Source organism: Electrona antarctica (genome assembly GCF_951216825.1).
Source record: "Electrona antarctica genome assembly, chromosome: 3".
In the NCBI taxonomy this organism is placed as follows: domain Eukaryota; kingdom Metazoa; phylum Chordata; class Actinopteri; order Myctophiformes; family Myctophidae; genus Electrona; species Electrona antarctica.
The window spans coordinates 50,334,074-50,351,823 of NC_136808.1; the positions used below are offsets into that span (position 1 = coordinate 50,334,074).

At 41.6% G+C, this 17,750-nt stretch overlaps 2 protein-coding genes across 3 annotated transcripts in view; one reads left to right on the forward strand and one right to left on the reverse strand.

The window, feature by feature from the left end:
• Window positions 1-757: 757 nt before the first annotated feature.
• crybgx (crystallin beta gamma X) lies at window positions 758-7,901 on the forward strand (the record flags this gene model as incomplete). The annotated part of the gene is made up of 6 exons (XM_079496395.1): window positions 758-810; window positions 4,961-5,009; window positions 5,812-5,933; window positions 6,799-6,934; window positions 7,200-7,339; window positions 7,769-7,901. The coding sequence occupies exons 1-6, from the start codon at window positions 767-769 to the stop codon at window positions 7,899-7,901; spliced, it is 624 nt and encodes a 207-aa protein (XP_079352521.1). The 5' UTR covers window positions 758-766.
• Window positions 7,902-11,104: 3,203 nt separating this feature from the next.
• Window positions 11,105-17,750, reverse strand: part of cars1 (cysteinyl-tRNA synthetase 1) — a 36,073-nt gene continuing 29,427 nt past the window's right edge. Inside the window, exons 19-24 of one of the 2 annotated variants that reach the window (XM_079496538.1) lie at window positions 17,134-17,214; window positions 15,132-15,199; window positions 14,673-14,732; window positions 13,482-13,565; window positions 12,296-12,424; window positions 11,105-11,167 (exon numbers count right to left, since the gene is read on the reverse strand). In XM_079496538.1, coding sequence (XP_079352664.1) covers window positions 12,296-12,424; window positions 13,482-13,565; window positions 14,673-14,732; window positions 15,132-15,199; window positions 17,134-17,214 — 422 coding nt within the window. In that variant the 3' untranslated portion in view covers window positions 11,105-11,167. Of the gene's footprint in view, window positions 12,425-13,481; window positions 13,566-14,672; window positions 14,733-15,131; window positions 15,200-17,133; window positions 17,215-17,750 lie in introns of both variants that reach the window. The other variant, XM_079496539.1, reaches the window with a different exon arrangement.

Consider the following 17,750-nt stretch of genomic DNA (forward strand, 5'->3'; position numbering starts at 1 on the left):
TGTGTGTGTGTGTGTGTGTGTGTGTGTGTGTGTGTGTGCGCGTGTGCGCGTGTGTGTGCGTCTGTCTGTCTGTCTGTGTGCCTGCGTGCGTGCGTGCGTGCGTGCGTGTGTGTGTGCGTGCATGCGCATGCAAATACATAAACACTGTCATGGCTCTAATGGTGGCGTGAACACATGCATTTTGAATGTGCTGTGTGTGTATCTGTGTGTGAGTGTGTGTGTGTGTGTGAGTGTGTGTGTGTGTGTGTGTGTGCGTGCGTGCGTGCGTGCGTGCGTGCGTGCGTGCGTGCGTGCGTGCGTGCGTGCGGATATAAGCAGGGGTTGTGTTTGCAGTGCATTTGTACATGTATGCACACATGCGTTTGTGTGCATATTTGTTCATGCGTCTGTGTGCGTGTGCGCATGCACATGCATGCGCATGTGTGTATATGTATATGTTGCATGTATGTATAGTGCATGTGTGTGGGTGTGTTCAGCTTTTTTGGGGCAGGTTTACACAGAGCAGATAATAGTGTGTGTGTGTTGCAGTGTGTGTGTGTGTGTGTGCGTGCGTGCGTGCGTGCGTGCGTGCGTGCGTGCGTGCGTGCGTGCGTGCGTGCGTGCGTGCGTGCGTGCGTGCGTGCATAGCATATGAATGTGGTGTGTGTCAGCGGAGGGTCCTCTACCTGCTGGAAGCCTCTGTGAGGCTCCAGCAGGTAGACGACCCCCTGGTCTAGGACCACCAGGCTGTATTTAAGGCCTGTTGTTCTGCCCTCGCAGAGCTGACATGAACATCTTTACTAAAGTTGCAGGATTAGCCCAACAAACCAGGTATGTGGAGAGTGCTTGTGAGCCAGCCGTGGCGACCCAATAGAGCAGGGGGTTCTCAAACAGGTCACTGTTTACAGGTCAGGTTATTTACAGGTCACTCCTGTAAATAACGTTTTCCTCCACGGAAACCACCTGAATTACATCGTTACTTTATTATTAGCACCTTTTGTCATATTAACGGTACGTATACAAATATGTACATCGTTCCCCAAAGATACAGTTTATGTCACGAGGAAAACTGGAGGGAATATTTGTTTCCGTTAGGAGGACAGACTGAAAATAAATGTGATACGTGGCCTTTAATCCATTCTGAACGGGAACCCCCTTTTGGTGTTTTAACTAAGCATTATGTTATACTTTAGCTATTGAAAAATAGCAGACCTACAAGCTCATAGCGCGCTATGAGCTTGTAGGTCTGCTATTTTTGAAAAATCGTGAGGACTTTATTTATTTCGACGTCAGGCCTAAATGGGTTAACCACTTGAACCCCAGCATTCCTATATACTCTGGGGCAGAACATTCAGCAAACATCTCACAATCTGCTGTTTTTGGTGAAGAGACTTGCTGTAGCCTACTGTAGGCTGAAAAAGAACGCACCAAGTACAGTTTAAATTGGGTCTAGAGTAGACGGTCTAAGTGGTTAAAGTGACAACATTGATAAAGTATTCTGAGGCACCCTTGGACCTGAGTGGAGGCACCCTAGGTGCACCCACCTTGAGAAGCCCTGCCATTGAGCACCCAGAGCACCCACTAGTGGCCCGTGAGGATATTGCAAGTGGGCCACCAAATAAATTGGCAAAACCCTAAAGACTCAGTGGAGAAAAAAGTACTCAAATGCTTTTGCTGCCTTAACCCATTAAGACCTGAGGCCAAGTTTACAAGTGCTAAATTCTAAATCAGTGGTTCTCAAACTTTTTCGTTGCCAAGGATTGTATTAATTGGATTGGACGTACTTGGCCGTGGACCCCTCATCTGAAATATTTGTGTGCCAGTGAGACCCCCCAGAAGAGAAGATTTGTGTTAAATAGCAAAAACAAAAAAGGTATTCAATATTTTTGAAACACTTTTTTCAAAAATGTTCAAAAATAGCAGATGCACAAGCTCTCAGCGCGGCACAAAGTGATGTGCTGTGAACTTCTGCTATTTTTGAGAACCAGGTGTGAAAAATGTATGTTGGTATCTAGTGCTCATTATAGCCTACAGAGAATGTCAGTGTCCCATTTCACAAGTTTTTAAATGTATAATAATCTTTAGAAAATAGACACGCTCACAATGCTTCGCATCGCGGCACATTGTGAGCTTGTAATTTTTCAAAATTGTCAAAATGTCTACAGGGCTGAAGTGATCAAAATCTACAAAGTAACTCGTAACTAAAGTTTTCAAATAATTGCAGTGGAGTTAAAGTACAAATTGCCACTGAGATGTATTTATTGGAGTAGAATTAAAAGTAGGCCTACTGAAAATTAATACTCCTCCAGGAAAGTAAAAATACCTCAAAATTGTACTTGAGTATGTATGTATTTAGTTACTTTACATCACTGGCCATGAGGATGTTGTTAAGTGGGACACCAAATAATTGGCAAAACATTTCATGTAAAAAGTCATGGTATTTTTTGTTCTCTAAAAGGTGATCTACGTTAGTTCCATTGCTTGCAGCCGTCTGGGCACCCGACTGGTAATCCAGTCGCAGTGTGCCGCGGGTTCGACTCCCGAGCCCGACACGGCCTTTACTGCATGTCTTCCCCCATCTCTCTCCCGTTTCCTGTCAGCCTACTGTCTGTCCCTTCAAAAAACCAATAAAAGGCGTAAGCCGCAAAAAAAAATAAGGAAAAAAAAATACTTTATAGAACCTTACACTGTCATATTGCGGTACGTACTGTAAACATGTAAATCTATCCCCCTAAGGTACAGTATGTGTCATAATAATTTGGGAGAATAATAGTTTCCATTAGGAAAGATTGAAAATAACTTCATACTTGACATTTAACCACTTGAAACCCAGCTTTCCTATTCTGGGGGGGAACATTCAGCAAAAATAGCTGAATAGCTCGTCAAAAATAGCAGATCTACAAGCTCACAACGCGTCACAATGTGACACGTTGTGAGCTTGTACATCTGCTATTTTTGACGAGGAGGTTTGCTGGTCCGTTTAAGTGGTTAAACTGAAGTGATATTGATGAATTGTATTCTGCAGCACCCCTGGAGTCCAGGGGTCCAGGGGTCCAGGCCCTGGACTTGCGTCACGGCACCCATTTTTTAGGATCAGGGAGTAGGAGGAAGGATGGATAGGATCAGGTTCTGAGGGAGTAGGAGGAAGGATGGATAGGATCAGGTTCTGAGGGAGTAGGAGGAAGGATGGATAGGATCAGGGAGTAGGAGGAAGGATGGATAGGATGAGGTTCTGAGGGAGTAGGAGGAAGGATGGATAGGATCAGGTTCTGAGGGAGGAGGAAGGATGGATAGGATCAGGTTCTGAGGGAGTAGGAGGAAGGATGGATAGGATCAGGTTCTGAGGGAGTAGGAGGAAGGATGGATAGGATCAGGGAGTAGGAGGAAGGATGGATAGGATCAGGTTCTGAGGGAGTAGGAGGAAGGATGGATAGGATGAGGTTCTGAGGGAGTAGGAGGAAGGATGGATAGGATCAGGTTCTGAGGGAGTAGGAGGAAGGATGGATAGGATCAGGTTCTGAGGGAGTAGGAGGAAGGATGGATAGGATCAGGTTCTGAGGGAGTAGGAGGAAGGATGGATAGGATCAGGAAGGAACACATCAGAGGGACCGCGCATGTTAGATGATTGGAGAAAAAGCCACAGAGGCCAGATATGTACAGAGGACGGATAGTAGGAAAAAATCTATCCGAATTTGAATCACAATTGTCTTTCAAAAAAAGAATCAAAATCGATTCACAAAAAAATAAAAAATAAAAAGCTGTTTAAAGTTACAGGAGTTTTTACTATAGGCCTAATAACGGTGTTTGTGATATGAATTGTAAGCTTACCATAATCACAGTAAACATTATCTAGGTCTTCACACATATTCAAGTGACTCCAGTCACTTCAGTTCAGCACAGCTGAGGTGTGTGCGTGTCACTGCAGGTGTGTGCGTGTCACTGTCGGGGGTCAGACGTTAGTCCGACATACCAACAGTCCGACATACGTGGCCGGTTAAGACTCACCCGTAGCTCTGACATGTGTGGCTGGTTAAGACTCACCCGTAGCTCTGACATGTGTGGCCGGTTAAGACTCACCCGTTGCTCTGACATGTGTGGCCGGTTAAGACACACCCGTAGCTCTGACATGTGTGGCTGGTTAAGACACATGCGTGGCCACTTAGGACTCACACGTGGCTCCGACATGCGTAACATAAATGTTACTTGCATCAAGCAATGATGTTGTGTTATCAAATAGAACTGCACCTAATCTAAGATACCATCAAAGTCCAGAGGTTTTACATGACCCTCTCTGGTATTAGGCCTATATATTTATATATATATTTCTGTTTGTTTGAGCCGTTAGAAATAACTAGGCTAGCCTGCACTTGGTTGTTAAAGTCCAGATGAAAACAATATGACTATGACATTTTTTTTAATGTCGTTTTAATTCAATAACAGAAACAAGATTTTCAATCTAATCGTATTTGTGACCTCAAGAATTGGAATCGAATCCCACAGAAGATTGAAAACAGCCCTAACGGATAGTCAGTATATCAGTAGAAGGATGCGGAGGATAGTCAGTATATCAGTAGAAGGATGCTGAGGATAGTCAGTATATCAGTAGAAGGATGCTGAGGATAGTCAGTATATCAGTAGAAGGATGCTGAGGATAGTCAGTATATCAGCAGAAGGATGCTGAGGATAGTCAGTATATCAGTAGAAGGATGCTGAGGATAGTCAGTATATCAGTAGAAGGATGCCGAGGTTGGAACTGCCAGCCAGGCAAGGAGGCCTAGCGGAAGACTACATGTTATATGACCAAGATTTATGGATGTAGTGAAAGAGGACATGAAGTTAGTTGGTGTAACAGAAGAGGCTAGACAGAGAGACAGGGTGAGATGGAGGCAGAGGATTCGCTGTGGCGACCCCTTGAAGGGAACAGCCGGAAGGAGATTATTTTGTAGACTAACTGTGTGTGTTTGCATCACTGTCTCCACAGCAAGCTGGGGTCTGTGCTCCAACGTGCCTTCTATGGGTCCAGCGGGAAGGTGAGTCACCTGGTCCAGTCACCTGGTCCAGTCACCTGGTCCAGTCAGCCTGACAACCATGGGAATCTATTCACATTGTATCAGTTAGAAATCAGTGGTGGAAGAAGTACTAAACATTTTTCACTTGAGTATCAAAAGAAGTAGTAACAATACCACCATATAGAAATACTCTGTTACTAGTACAATCCGGTATTCAAAATGTACCAAGTACCAATCCGATTCCAGCCACAAGTTATACAAATAATAGTAGTACAGCAGACCTACGGGTATAAAACAATGGTGCAACATTAATTCTGAATGCTTCAGAACTAAAGCATTCAAAACTGTTGTTCACCATAAATACATTATTATGTCACATATTGCATCGTATCGGATTGGCTAAACTGAACTACGTGCCGATACCGCAGAACTATAGCAGCCAAATAGGCTGTGACGGCAGGTAGACGGCAGGTGGATGCATTGGAACAAATCTAGGCCAACATTTAAAAAAAAATCTTCTAAATCCATTTTTCTGAAATAAATATTTTCACGATTTTTCAAAAATAGCAGACCTACAAGCTCATAGCGCGCCACTCGGTGGCGCGCTATGAGCTTGTAGATCTGCTATTTTTCAATAGCTAAATGATAACATAATGTTTAAAACACCAAAAGGGGTTCCCGCCCAAAATGGGTTAAAATGCCAAAGAGCTTTCTGTTCCTTTGCTTGGCACATTTTGATGTGAGTGTGTGTATCTCATACATACGTGTGGGTTTGATAAAAATCAGGGTAGGAAATATTCATAATTAGTCACTGTGTTCTCAGGTGACGCTTTTCGAACAGCGGAACTTCGCCGGCAGGCGGCTGGACCTAAGTTCCGACTGTCAGAAAATCAGTGACAAGAGCTTCCCAGAGAAATGCAACTCTGTGCAGGTGGAGAGCGGAGCGTAAGTTTACAACAGCACCACCTACTGCAAAACACCTGTCACTGCATCCTGCAAGGAAGACGGTAGTCTACAATTCGAAGGATCAATACTCTTTACTACTTTTTCGCAGAGCGTGGGACCTGATGGGGCGCTTGTTTTACCGCACCGGGCCGCCAACGGGGTAGGGAGCACTCCGCTTCACCCCCCCCCCCCTACTAGTAGTAGCCGGTGGTGTAAATCAAAATCAAGCGCCCCATCAGTGCCCATAAGGTCTCTCACTCTGCAAAAAAGGTAGTCCCAAACTCCCAATATACTCTTCAGCGTTAAAACATCTTCCTAGTCTTACGGTTTCCTTCTTGCTGCGTCGATGCACAGGGTCATATAAACATACGGACAGTAGGCTGCAGTTAGGCAACTCTTACGTCTAACGTTTGCAAACTTGTTTGCAAACGTTTTAATGTCACAGTCACATACCCCATACATTGACTTGCATCATTCCATGTGACCCCATTTCAAATGATCATATTGTCATTATTGTCATGGATCATATTGTCATGGATCATATTGTCATGGACCCCGATATGAAAAGATAGTGAAGCATGAACTAATAGTCGAAATAAGCTACTCCTCATTGATCTACCCCTCTAGAGACTCAGCATCTTCTTATAACTGGTAGTAGTTAAAAAATAAATCAAAATAAATACTGGTCCCTGGAACAACATATCTTTAGATTGGGGTCTGCGGCCAAATGGTCCTTGAGTTTTGAACAACACTGATATAGCAAGATAACATACGTTTTTCAGAAAACCGTTAGAAAACATTTGTATAGAATCGGCCTCAGGTCTTAATGTGTTAATTGATTGATTTGTCAATTGATTTGTTGCAGATGGGTGGGCTACGAACATGAGAACTTCCGGGGGCGTCAGTACCTGTGGGACATGTGTGACAGGGGCGAGTATAACTGCTATGACAAGTGGTGTGCTCAGGTGGATCACATCTCCTCTGTCCGCGCTGTGAAGCAGGTGAGCCGTCAACCACACCACCAATTAACGTCCTACTTGATTATACTACAGCGTTACACAAAAGCATCAAAAGCAGCAGATGTACAAGCTTATAGATTTTGAGTTTGGATCCTGAAAAGTAAACCATTTTGGACATACAAGGTTTCCACCCGAAAGAGACGACATTTAAGTTAACTTGACTATAATTGCAATAGGCTATAATGTAATATTATGTGAAGATGCACGTGGCCCACCCATCTGACCACTTGTTAATTAATGTGTGCAGGACAACAACCCAGGCAAAGCCCACCTGTTTGAGAGAGCTGGATTCTCCGGTAAGAAGACGGAGATCCAGGACGACATCCCCAACCTGATGAGCCGCCACAGCCTCAACAGAGCCGCGTCCATCCGCGTCCTCGGTGGATCGTGAGTTCAACCACCACTAACACCACACCTCGGCTTCTCCACTGCTCTTCTAGGGCTCAAAACGGGTGGACAATAATATTACCAAAGACACATAAAGAGCTACACCTGAATGACAATGGCTGGGTTTCCCAAACAACACTTCTTACACCATGGTGTAAGAAGTGTTGTTTGGGAAACCCAGCCAATATCAGGTCTGTAACTCTGAGTGTGTTCAAATGGAACCAAATGGACCATTTGAACACTCTCAGAGTTAAGTGGGTCCTTGCAAATAAAACATTTGAGAACCACTAGTAGTAGTCGGACTGTGCCATAGTGTAAAGGGTTCAAACTGCTCATTTAAGCATGCATCGCACAGGTTGAGCTGTGCAATGCCGTACGCCGTTTAAGTGTTCTGAATCCGTTATGTTAAGTTGTGTTCTGTGTTTGTAGATGGGTGATCTACCAGGAGCCCAACTACAGAGGTCCTCACTATGTCCTGGAGAAACGGGATTACAACAACTCCTCTGACTGGGGTGGCCAGAGCAGCACCGTGGGCTCCATGCGCCGGGTCCGTTTCACCTAAGAACCATCCAGAGCAGCACCATGGGCTCCATGCGCCGGGTCCGATTCAGCTAAGAACCATCCACAGCAGCACCATGGGCTCCATGCGCAGGGTCCGTTTCAGCTAAGAACCATCCAGAGCAGCACCGTGGGCTCCATGCGCAGAGTCCGATTCACCTAAGAACCATCCAGAGCAGCACCGTGGGCTCCATGCGCAGGGTCCGTTTCACCTAAGAACCATCCAGAGCAGCACCGTGGGCTCCATGCGCAGGGTCCGTTTCACCTAAGAACCATCCAGAGCAGCACCGTGGGCTCCATGCGCAGGGTCCGTTTCAGCTAAGAACCTTCCAGAGCAGCACCGTGGGCTCCATGCGCCGGGTCCGATTCACCTAAGAACCATCCATCTCCTTCTGCCCATCAACTCAACAAGGAATCAACCCTCCACATATCACACACAACATGTCATCTTCACACACTAGAAACCTATTTTGTTAATAAACAGACTGAAAATATTTGTATTTTTGTCGCTTTAATCTCCAGGTGAAGTCTAAACAAGTGTTGCATACATGGAGGTGGTACTGCTGAATACATACTGTAGACTGGTTGAAAGGAGGTGGTACTGCTGAATACATACTGTAGACTGGTTGAAAGGAGGTGGTACTACTGAATACATACTGTAGACTGGTTGAAAGGAGGTGGTACTGCTGAATACATACTGTAGACTGGTTGAAAGGAGGTGGTACTGCTGAATACATACTGTAGACTGGTTGAAAGGAGGTGGTACTGCTGAATACATACTGTAGACTGGTTGAAAGGAGGTGGTACTGCTGAATACATACTGTAGACTGGTTGAAAGGAGGTGGTACTGCTGAATACATACTGTAGACTGGTTGAAAGGAGGTGGTACTGCTGAATACATACTGTAGACTGGTTGAAAGGAGGTGGTACTGCTGAATACATACTGTAGACTGGTTGAAAGGAGGTGGTACTGCTGAATACATACTGTAGACTGGTTGAAAGGAGGTGGTACTGCTGAATACATACTGTAGACTGGTTGAAAGGAGGTGGTACTGCTGAATACATACTGTAGACTGGTTGAAAGGAGGTGGTACTGCTGAATACATACTGTAGACTGGTTGAAAGGAGGTGGTACTGCTGAATACATACTGTAGTCCTAAATTAACTTAATTAAGCAGTCACCGTCTAAATTTAGAGTATAGAGATCGACTACTATGCAATCAAATAAATCTGTAAACAAGATAATTTCAGATTTCAGAGATGGAGGGAAATACTAAATTAACTGTTAACTACATAAAATAAATCACGGGGGCGAGTTGGTAAAGGGGCGGGTTGGTAAAGGGGCGGGTTGGTAAAGGGGCGAGCAGGGCGGGTTGGTAAAGGGGCGAGCAGTCTCGTATTCCTACTGGTGTACTAGGAGACAACAGATGCACATGCAAGTGATAATGATGATATCTATGATTAATGATCTCAGGATTGGAAGATAATATGAATTTAAGGGGTTGGGGGCGGGGTCATTCCATTTTCCTGAAGAAGACGTTGAGGTCGAAACTTTTCATCTTTTTAAATAAATATTTTGCATGGTGGCTGTGTGCAGCCTTTGTCTTTATCTTCTATGGGGTCATTCCAGGCAATAATTACCAGATCAAAACTGTTTAATTATCGTTATATTTCACAACATCAGGGAGTCTTATTGGTAGGTACATTGTAATGCTAAATGCAAGGCTATAAGTGAAATATCTAGGAAAATATAGCCCATTTTGTGACCATAAAAAAACAAAAATGCAAATTTAGTCTATTCTTATAATAATTCCTCTTGCAGGCCTATGCCATACTTTTATAATTCCCGGTATTTTTTTTCCCGGTATTTTTTGTTTTTTACAAAGCGTCCTATGTCCTAAGTGTCCTATGTCAATCCCCATCATGTTTTATATATGATATAAAAATGGATAAAACATTAAGGGTTATATCTTGCGCCACCCCTTAACCCTAAACGTATTTGCCATTTTTTACTATTTAAAAAAAACCTTTAAAAAGTTAAAATAGCTGATCTACAAGCTCACAACATGTAGATGTAGATCAGCTAGTTGAACTATTTGAAAATTATTTTCAAAATAGTAAAAAATGGCAAATAAGTTTAGGGATAAGGGATAAGGGTGCCCTGTTTCCGAGTGAAACGGCTTTCAAAATAAAATTATTAACATTGAAGTAAAATGGTGGCATTCTGGCGGTGTCGGCGGTGAATAAAAAAAGAAAAAAAAAGAAAAGCAATTGTGTAAAATTAAGATATTTTTCCAACAAAGATAATCATGATTCCGGTTTCGGCCATTTTGGAAATAATCGGAAAAAAAATATCGTTGCTGTTGGGAGGAAACCACTTAACTCCCAACTTTGAGGTTTAGATTTTTTCGCATAAATCAGTGCTATTGAACAAATTAACACCCTTCACGTCTGTATGTTTGTTTAAAAAAAAATTGAACAAAATGGAAAGTATTAAAAAGCACTTCGGATTTAACCCTCAACTCCATTGGACCCTCAAGCTGTCTGCTAAAACAGACAAACTCCACCGCAGGTAATTGACAATATATAAAGTAACCAACTTTGATGAGGCAGTATTGCTTTGTTTTCTTAATTTCCTGAAAAATATATATTTTTCATTTTCAGAAAAAAACATTTTGGAGTTAGGTGGTTTCTTCCCAACAGCATGCAGATACATTAGTCTTCAATCTGGTTTCTTGACACTCAAACCAAAACTGTATAGACCATTATCTGCAAATTAGAAGTGAAAAACCATTTCATGAGTTGTAAATGAAAACAAAAAATGACACATCCTCGGAACCCCACTAACAGGTGTCACCAACGATACTAATGAAGGCTCTGTAGACCGTTCCATTCAGAGTGTACAAAGCATGTGTGTAACTCACCCATAAGGGTCCATTTGGAACCCCCTCAACGAACCATGAGTCCCTGGACCACACTTTGAGGCCCACATGGTGTTGAGTGTTTCCAGTGAGCCAACATACATATCTGTTTGACCAGAATGGAACAGAGCCTTCATTAGTATCATTGGCAAGGAAGAGGCCCAATTTGTTTCCAATAATGCTGCTGTGCATTAGAGCCCATCACACCCAAAGAGCCCTACTGATGACACTGGTCCTAAAGTATTTCCCAGTTAGAGAAAACGAAGCTGAATTCAGTTTGTTTTAGTTTATTCACTGTTTATTGTCAACTGGATAGAATTGTGTGTGTGTGTGTGTGTGTGTGAGATCCCTGGAAAATACAGAAATAAACAGGATTAGAATTTATAATCAACTTTACATGTGTTCAAACACTTAACACCCACTAGGTGGCAGCGCAGGATAAAAACAAAATCACAGATGATTTAAAAACAGCTGTACATATGCTGCAAAATCAGGAGTGTTCCTTTAACCGCAGAGTGCTAAAGGGCCTCTTCACCCGTCTTGCAACCAGGTCTTATTTTAATCATGATTAGGACACAAAAAACACCTTCCTATGGGGTTTTTATGTGTGTAATTAATATCATATATGTTAGATATTTTAGTATTTTAAATGATGATGCGTGAGACAGTGGTTTCACTTCAACCTCCCCCTCTCCAGTGCACCAAAGCATTACGGTCATTGTAGTAATTCAACAATCCAGTCACGTTTTTTTGCTCCCGATCCGATTCCGATCATTTGATACCCGATCCGATATTTGTAATATTTTATAGAACACGTTTATGCCATATCACAATACAATATCCCAAATCACAGACAATATCCAGTCTAATATTATGATATTGATATAATATTGATAACTAGGGATGTCCCGATCACGTTTTTTGGCCCGATTCCGATCATTTGAAAATGACGTCGATCGGCCCCCGATATCCGATCACCCGATCCGATCGGGACAACCCTAGTCACAACCTAGTCAAACACACAGACTTCATTATTTTTATGGCCATACAGTATGGGTTAGGGCCGATTCATACTCCTATTTTACCGCTGTTTCGGCGCTGTAGTGCTGAAATGATTTTGGCTCGTCAGAAATCTTTCAGTAGCACCGAAGAGCCGACTTTAGGACGGTACCTGCCCCCCCCGAACCTCAAATGACGTCACATTGTAGGCTCTACAGCACCGAACCGACTTTTATTCGGCTCTAAAATAGGAGTATGAATCGGCCCTTAGGGTTAACCCTAACCCTAACCCATACATACAGTGCAACATTCAAATTGTGCTGCTGTTATCTACTAGTACAAATACTATTAACATTGAGTGACTGCAGTTTCTTCCAGCGGTGAAATGTCCCTTTAAAAAGGCACCCGTACGTGCGGTACGGGTCCACTTTGACTCTCTCAGAGTTAAACCAGCAGCAGGACGTTGCAGTGAACTCACTCAGCTGCCATTCTGGCTCATGTGAAGGTAATCGTTATATAGTTTCTCTTGCGTCTCGTAGAGTTTGCGTAGTTTCTTGGCCTGTCCTTTACTGACTTCCTTGCCTTCCACGTCATGAGTGGGGAAACCCTGGACACAATGACAACAAATAACCACATGAAACCCTGGACACAATGACAACAAATAACCACATAAAACCCTGGACACTACTGTATGTCACCCATTTTCAACGTTATCTTCATCTCCACACTAATGCTCATTCACCGCCACCAGGGGGCGCCAAAAGTCCCAGACCGCCACCATATATCTTTTATTTTATTTTATATATTTGTATTTTTTACCATGTTATAAAACACGAAAAACACGTCCTTGGCGCTCCAGGACATCATGAAAAAGAAGTTAAATAAGTCCTTGGCGACCATTGAGCTAATGCTCATTTTAACCCATTTTGACCTGAGATCAGATTCTAAAAATGTCTGTTTGAAAATGACAGTTTTCTGAAAAAGCTATGTTTCTATGTCAGTCGTTCTTCGATTTTTCAAAAATAGCAGACCTACAAGCTCGTAGCGCGCCACTCTGTGGCGCGCTATGAGCTTGTAGATCTGCTATTTTTCAATAGCTAAAGCATAACATGATGCTAACACCAAAAGGGGTTCCCGCCCAAAATGGGTTAAGATGGTACCATTTCACTCTGTGTCTCAGAGGAGGGCTGTGGACAGTTCAGAAACCTGCCTAGAACCAGTGACATCATCATTAGCCATGTTTGGTATTTTATCTTGTCGTGTATTAATGAATGCAAGAACAATGCCTTCTATTTCAGCGTGAGAGGTTGTAGTTGCTATTAGCTTCACTGGTAGGCAGGTTTCTGAACTGCCCACACCAATGAGACACGGAGTGAGTAGACAGAAATGGTTCCATCTTATGAGAATTCAGTGAGGACCAGTTATGAGGATCAGATTGAAAATGGGCACTCTTATTATAAGTCAATGACACTGCTTGTCACAAAGGTATACTATGATTTCATTAGCTCAGACAATTACACAATAAAACTCATCCTATACATATAATTTAGAGACAACGACACATTGTAGATCAATCTGAATAAATATTCTGTCAATTAAACCAATCTGAATAAATATTCTGTCAATTAAACCAAATAATGTAATACAATACAAAGCTGGGTTACCATTTCGTCAAACTTTGAATATTTGTCGGTTTCACTGAGAAACATTTCAGAGGCAGGAATCTTCATTTTGGCAAGTTTAGCCATCTAAAAGAAATGGAAACAATTAGTTTAGCCATCTAAAAGAAATGGAAACAATTAGTTTAGCTTTCTAAAAGAAATGAAAACAATTAGTTTAGCCATCTAAAAGAAATGGAAACAATTAGTTTAGCTTTCTAAAAGAAATGGAAACAATTAGTTTAGCCATCTAAAAGAAATGGAAACAATTAGTTTAGCTTTCTAAAAGAAATGGAAACAATTAGTTTAGCTTTCTCAAAGAAATGAAAACAATTAGTTTAGCCATCTAAAAGAAATGGAAACAATTAGTTTAGCTTTCTAAAAGAAATGAAAACAATTAGTTTAGCCATCTAAAAGAAATGGAAACAATTAGTTTAGCTTTCTAAAATAAATGAAAACAATTAGTTTAGCCATCTAAAAGAAATGAAAACAATTAGTTTAGCCATCTAAAAGAAATGAAAACAATTAGTTTAGCCATCTAAAAGAAATGAAAACAATTAGTTTAGCCATCTAAAAGAAATGAAAACAATTAGTTTAGCCATCTAAAAGAAATGAAAACAATTAGTTTAGCCATCTAAAAGAAATTAAAACAATTAGTTTAGCCATCTAAAAGAAATGGAATTAGTTTAGCCATCTAAAAGAAATGGAAACAATTAGGTAAGTTTAGCCATCTAAAATAAATGAAAACAATTAGGTAAGTTTAGCCATCTAAAATAAATGAAAACAATTAGGTAAGTTTAGCCATCTAAAATAAATGAAAACAATTAGGTAAGTTTAGCCATCTAAAAGAAATGAAAACAATTAGGTAAGTTTAGCCATCTAAAAGAAATGAAAACAATTAGGTAAGTTTAGCCATCTAAAATAAATGAAAACAATTAGCGTCTTTTGTGATAACCCTTCATGAATGACATTCCATGTCACGCCGGGGCTCCACCGGGCGCGTCAGCGTTGCGTCTCCGTCACCATCAGGGAATGTTCCCTTTTTAATCAATGAAGGGTGGCTCCACTGCCTGCGTTGCGTTGCGTTGCGTGACTGCTTTAAAATTGCCCCGGTTCGTTTTTTGACGCACACATGCGTCCGGTGGAGCCCCGGTGTTAGTACTACACGCAATTTGACTTCAGAACAGAGTTCCTCACCTCTTGCTCCTGTTTCTTTCTGGCAGCTTCCTCTTTCTTCCTCTTCTTCTCTTCTTCCATCTGTCAAACAGGAAGTTGACAGACGTTGACAGAGTACACAGACGTTTTAATGAGGTTAGATCTCATGGTTAGATTGTGGTTCGGTAGGTTAAGGGAAGACAGACGCAACGTTTCATTTATATTAAAGCCCAATAGGCTCCATGCACAGCAGCCCTACTGGAAAGAAATCAGGCCTCTTCCTTACTTTTCTGCACTGTATAATTTACACTGTAAAATCCCCAATTCTCAGAGTGACAGATCTGCAACAGTAACGCCTCAAGGACAATAATGCACAATCGTATGTGCCGTCTCAACCCACGCGTCATACCCAGCATGTATGCATGTACACAAAGTTACCTCTACATTTCATCCGAGGACAGGGGTAGTGTTGTGAGTGCGACAGTGAGTCATATCGCATACCTTTTTCTTTTCATCTTTTTCCCTCTGCAGTGTCTCCTTGTCCACTAACTTCACCACCGTAGGAAGTCCTGCCACAACAGAGAAGAACCATTTCCATTGATGGCTTACAAGTCTTCACTTTTTATGTACGCCACCATTGTACAAGTGTAATACAAGGTTATTATCTTGAATTCTCCATTGATGATGTCACTGCCTGCTATGCATTAAGGTAATTATGCTTCTGCACTGTCAAATAGGCCAACATCTAAGTGATGTTTATTACCTGACAATTAGTTGACTTTTGGTGAAAAAGCCTGTAAATATCAGTATTGGTTGATATCGGAAATTAGGAGTTGGACAATATCGGATATCGGCAAAAAGGTCAATATCGAACATCCCTAACAACAAGGGGTCATCAACATGTCCGTACACGGACAAGTGTGTCCGTCGCAAATTTTACATTTTCTTTTTTACAAACAAAAAGGTAGGAGCGCACACCAGTAGTGGGGAGGTGCTGACTGCAGGACATAAAACTTTGACTGAGAGAGGAAAGAGGCTGCACAGCTCGTAGGCACCATGCCATAAAAAAATATATTTATCCAACGTTTCGGCAATAAAAAGAATGATAGCATCGTGACTACGAGCTGTGCGGCCTCTTTCCTCTCTCAGTCAAAGTTTCCTTTTTTACACACCATTATAAATGTTCTTATTTATTGTTCTTATTATCTATGACACATTAGGAGTGCACTAATACTAGTGGTTCTCAAATGTTTTATTTGACCCCCTTAACTCTGAGAGTGTACAAATGGAACCAAATGGACCCATAATTTGACCCTTACGGGTCCATTTGGTTCCATTTGTACTAGGGATGCCAGAAAGTGACCATCAGCCAAATCGAAGATTTTATATTATGCACATGCCATGGTCACATAACCATTATATGTTGAGTGCATGCTTTGATGGTTACAGTTTTATAATCAGTTTTGATGAGTAAACCTTTGTGGAGATCTTCTCAGTTCTCATTATATGCTGGTTACTGCCATTCAGGATGGAAAATGAAATCCATGTGGATTTGGAAGTAGTTTCATAAGGGGCTGGTATGAAGTACTTGATATAAACAGAAAACGTTCAGTTCACTAGTCTACACTCTACTCTACAACTGCCTTCATTTCATCTGATTGTCTGTCTGGCAGGCACTTAATCGTTTACCCGCCAGGAACATAGGAATATTAACACGTAGAATCTTGTAGCCTGCCACAAACGGAAAAGCCGTTTTAACAGCGATGTATTCATTAATGCATGTTTTAATACGATCGTATCGAAATCTACCGTCCGTTAGCTTTGTTATGCTTCTGACACAATGGGCGCGGCCATTTTGAAAATGCGCGCGCATCCACTAACATTGCCGGCTCTGTTTTCAGACGGCTTTATCTCACAGAAGCGACATTGCAGAGGACGCTTTGTCCCAGACAAGCGTTTTCAACGGCCTGTAGCAGGCGCTGTGATACTCGCGGTCCACTTTTTCCACCACCGACCGAGAGAACGAGCACCAGCTTCGTCAACACACACGGAATGGTTTCATAGTAAAATGCGATACGGATATTTGGCTCTTCAAAGTAAGTGTCACGCGTGATTAAACCATGGCAATACGCAATCGAGGGATTAATTAATGGCGGCAGTTAATGGGTTTTAACAAGCGATCGTTAACTGTATGTTCGATATATCATGCAGCCTTACTTATTAGCCTATATTTAGCCTATATTTCGGAGACTCCGACGATTAATCGGAAAAATGATTAATCGGCGGCATCCCTAATTTATACACTCTCAGAGTTACATAACTGTTATTCATTCTTAATGTGTTTCCGGTAATATTATCGTCCTCATGTTGTGTGTCCGTGGCAAAAAATTGAATTTAGGCTAATATATCCACCACAAGCCAGCATGGCGATACCTCTGCTAACAACAACCATTATAATAGTAACAATACTAATACAAATATGAATAATAATTTATTTAGGTACCTTCATGGTCTTCCAGTCTCACTCCCAGTTCAGGTAAGATGTCATCACGAATCTCATCGCACAGCCGCAATAACTCTGTCACTGCAACACATGATTCATGATCTGATTTAATAACACATGATTCATGATCTGATTTAATAACACATGATTCATGCATCTGATTTAATAACACATGATTCATGATCTGATTTAATAACACATGATTCATGATCTGATTTAATAACACATGATTCATGATCTGATTTAATAACACATGATTCATGATCTGATTTAATAACACATGATTCATGATCTGATTTAATAACACACGATTCATGCAACTGATTTAATAACACATGGATCTATAAATCAGATAAATCAAGCTAGCTAACACCACATATGCTTTTAGCTCAAGACTCAAAAGGGAAATTATGTTTACCCAAACTAGGGAAAATGTTTGAGAAACATTTTAACCCATTTTGACCTGAGATCAGATTCTAAAAATGTCTTCTACATCCTGACAGTTTTCTGAAAAAGCTATGTTTCTATGTCAGTCATTTTTCAAAATTAGCAGATCTACAAGCTCATAGCGCGCCACCATTTTTCACACCAACACCAAATGGGGTTCCCGCCCAAAA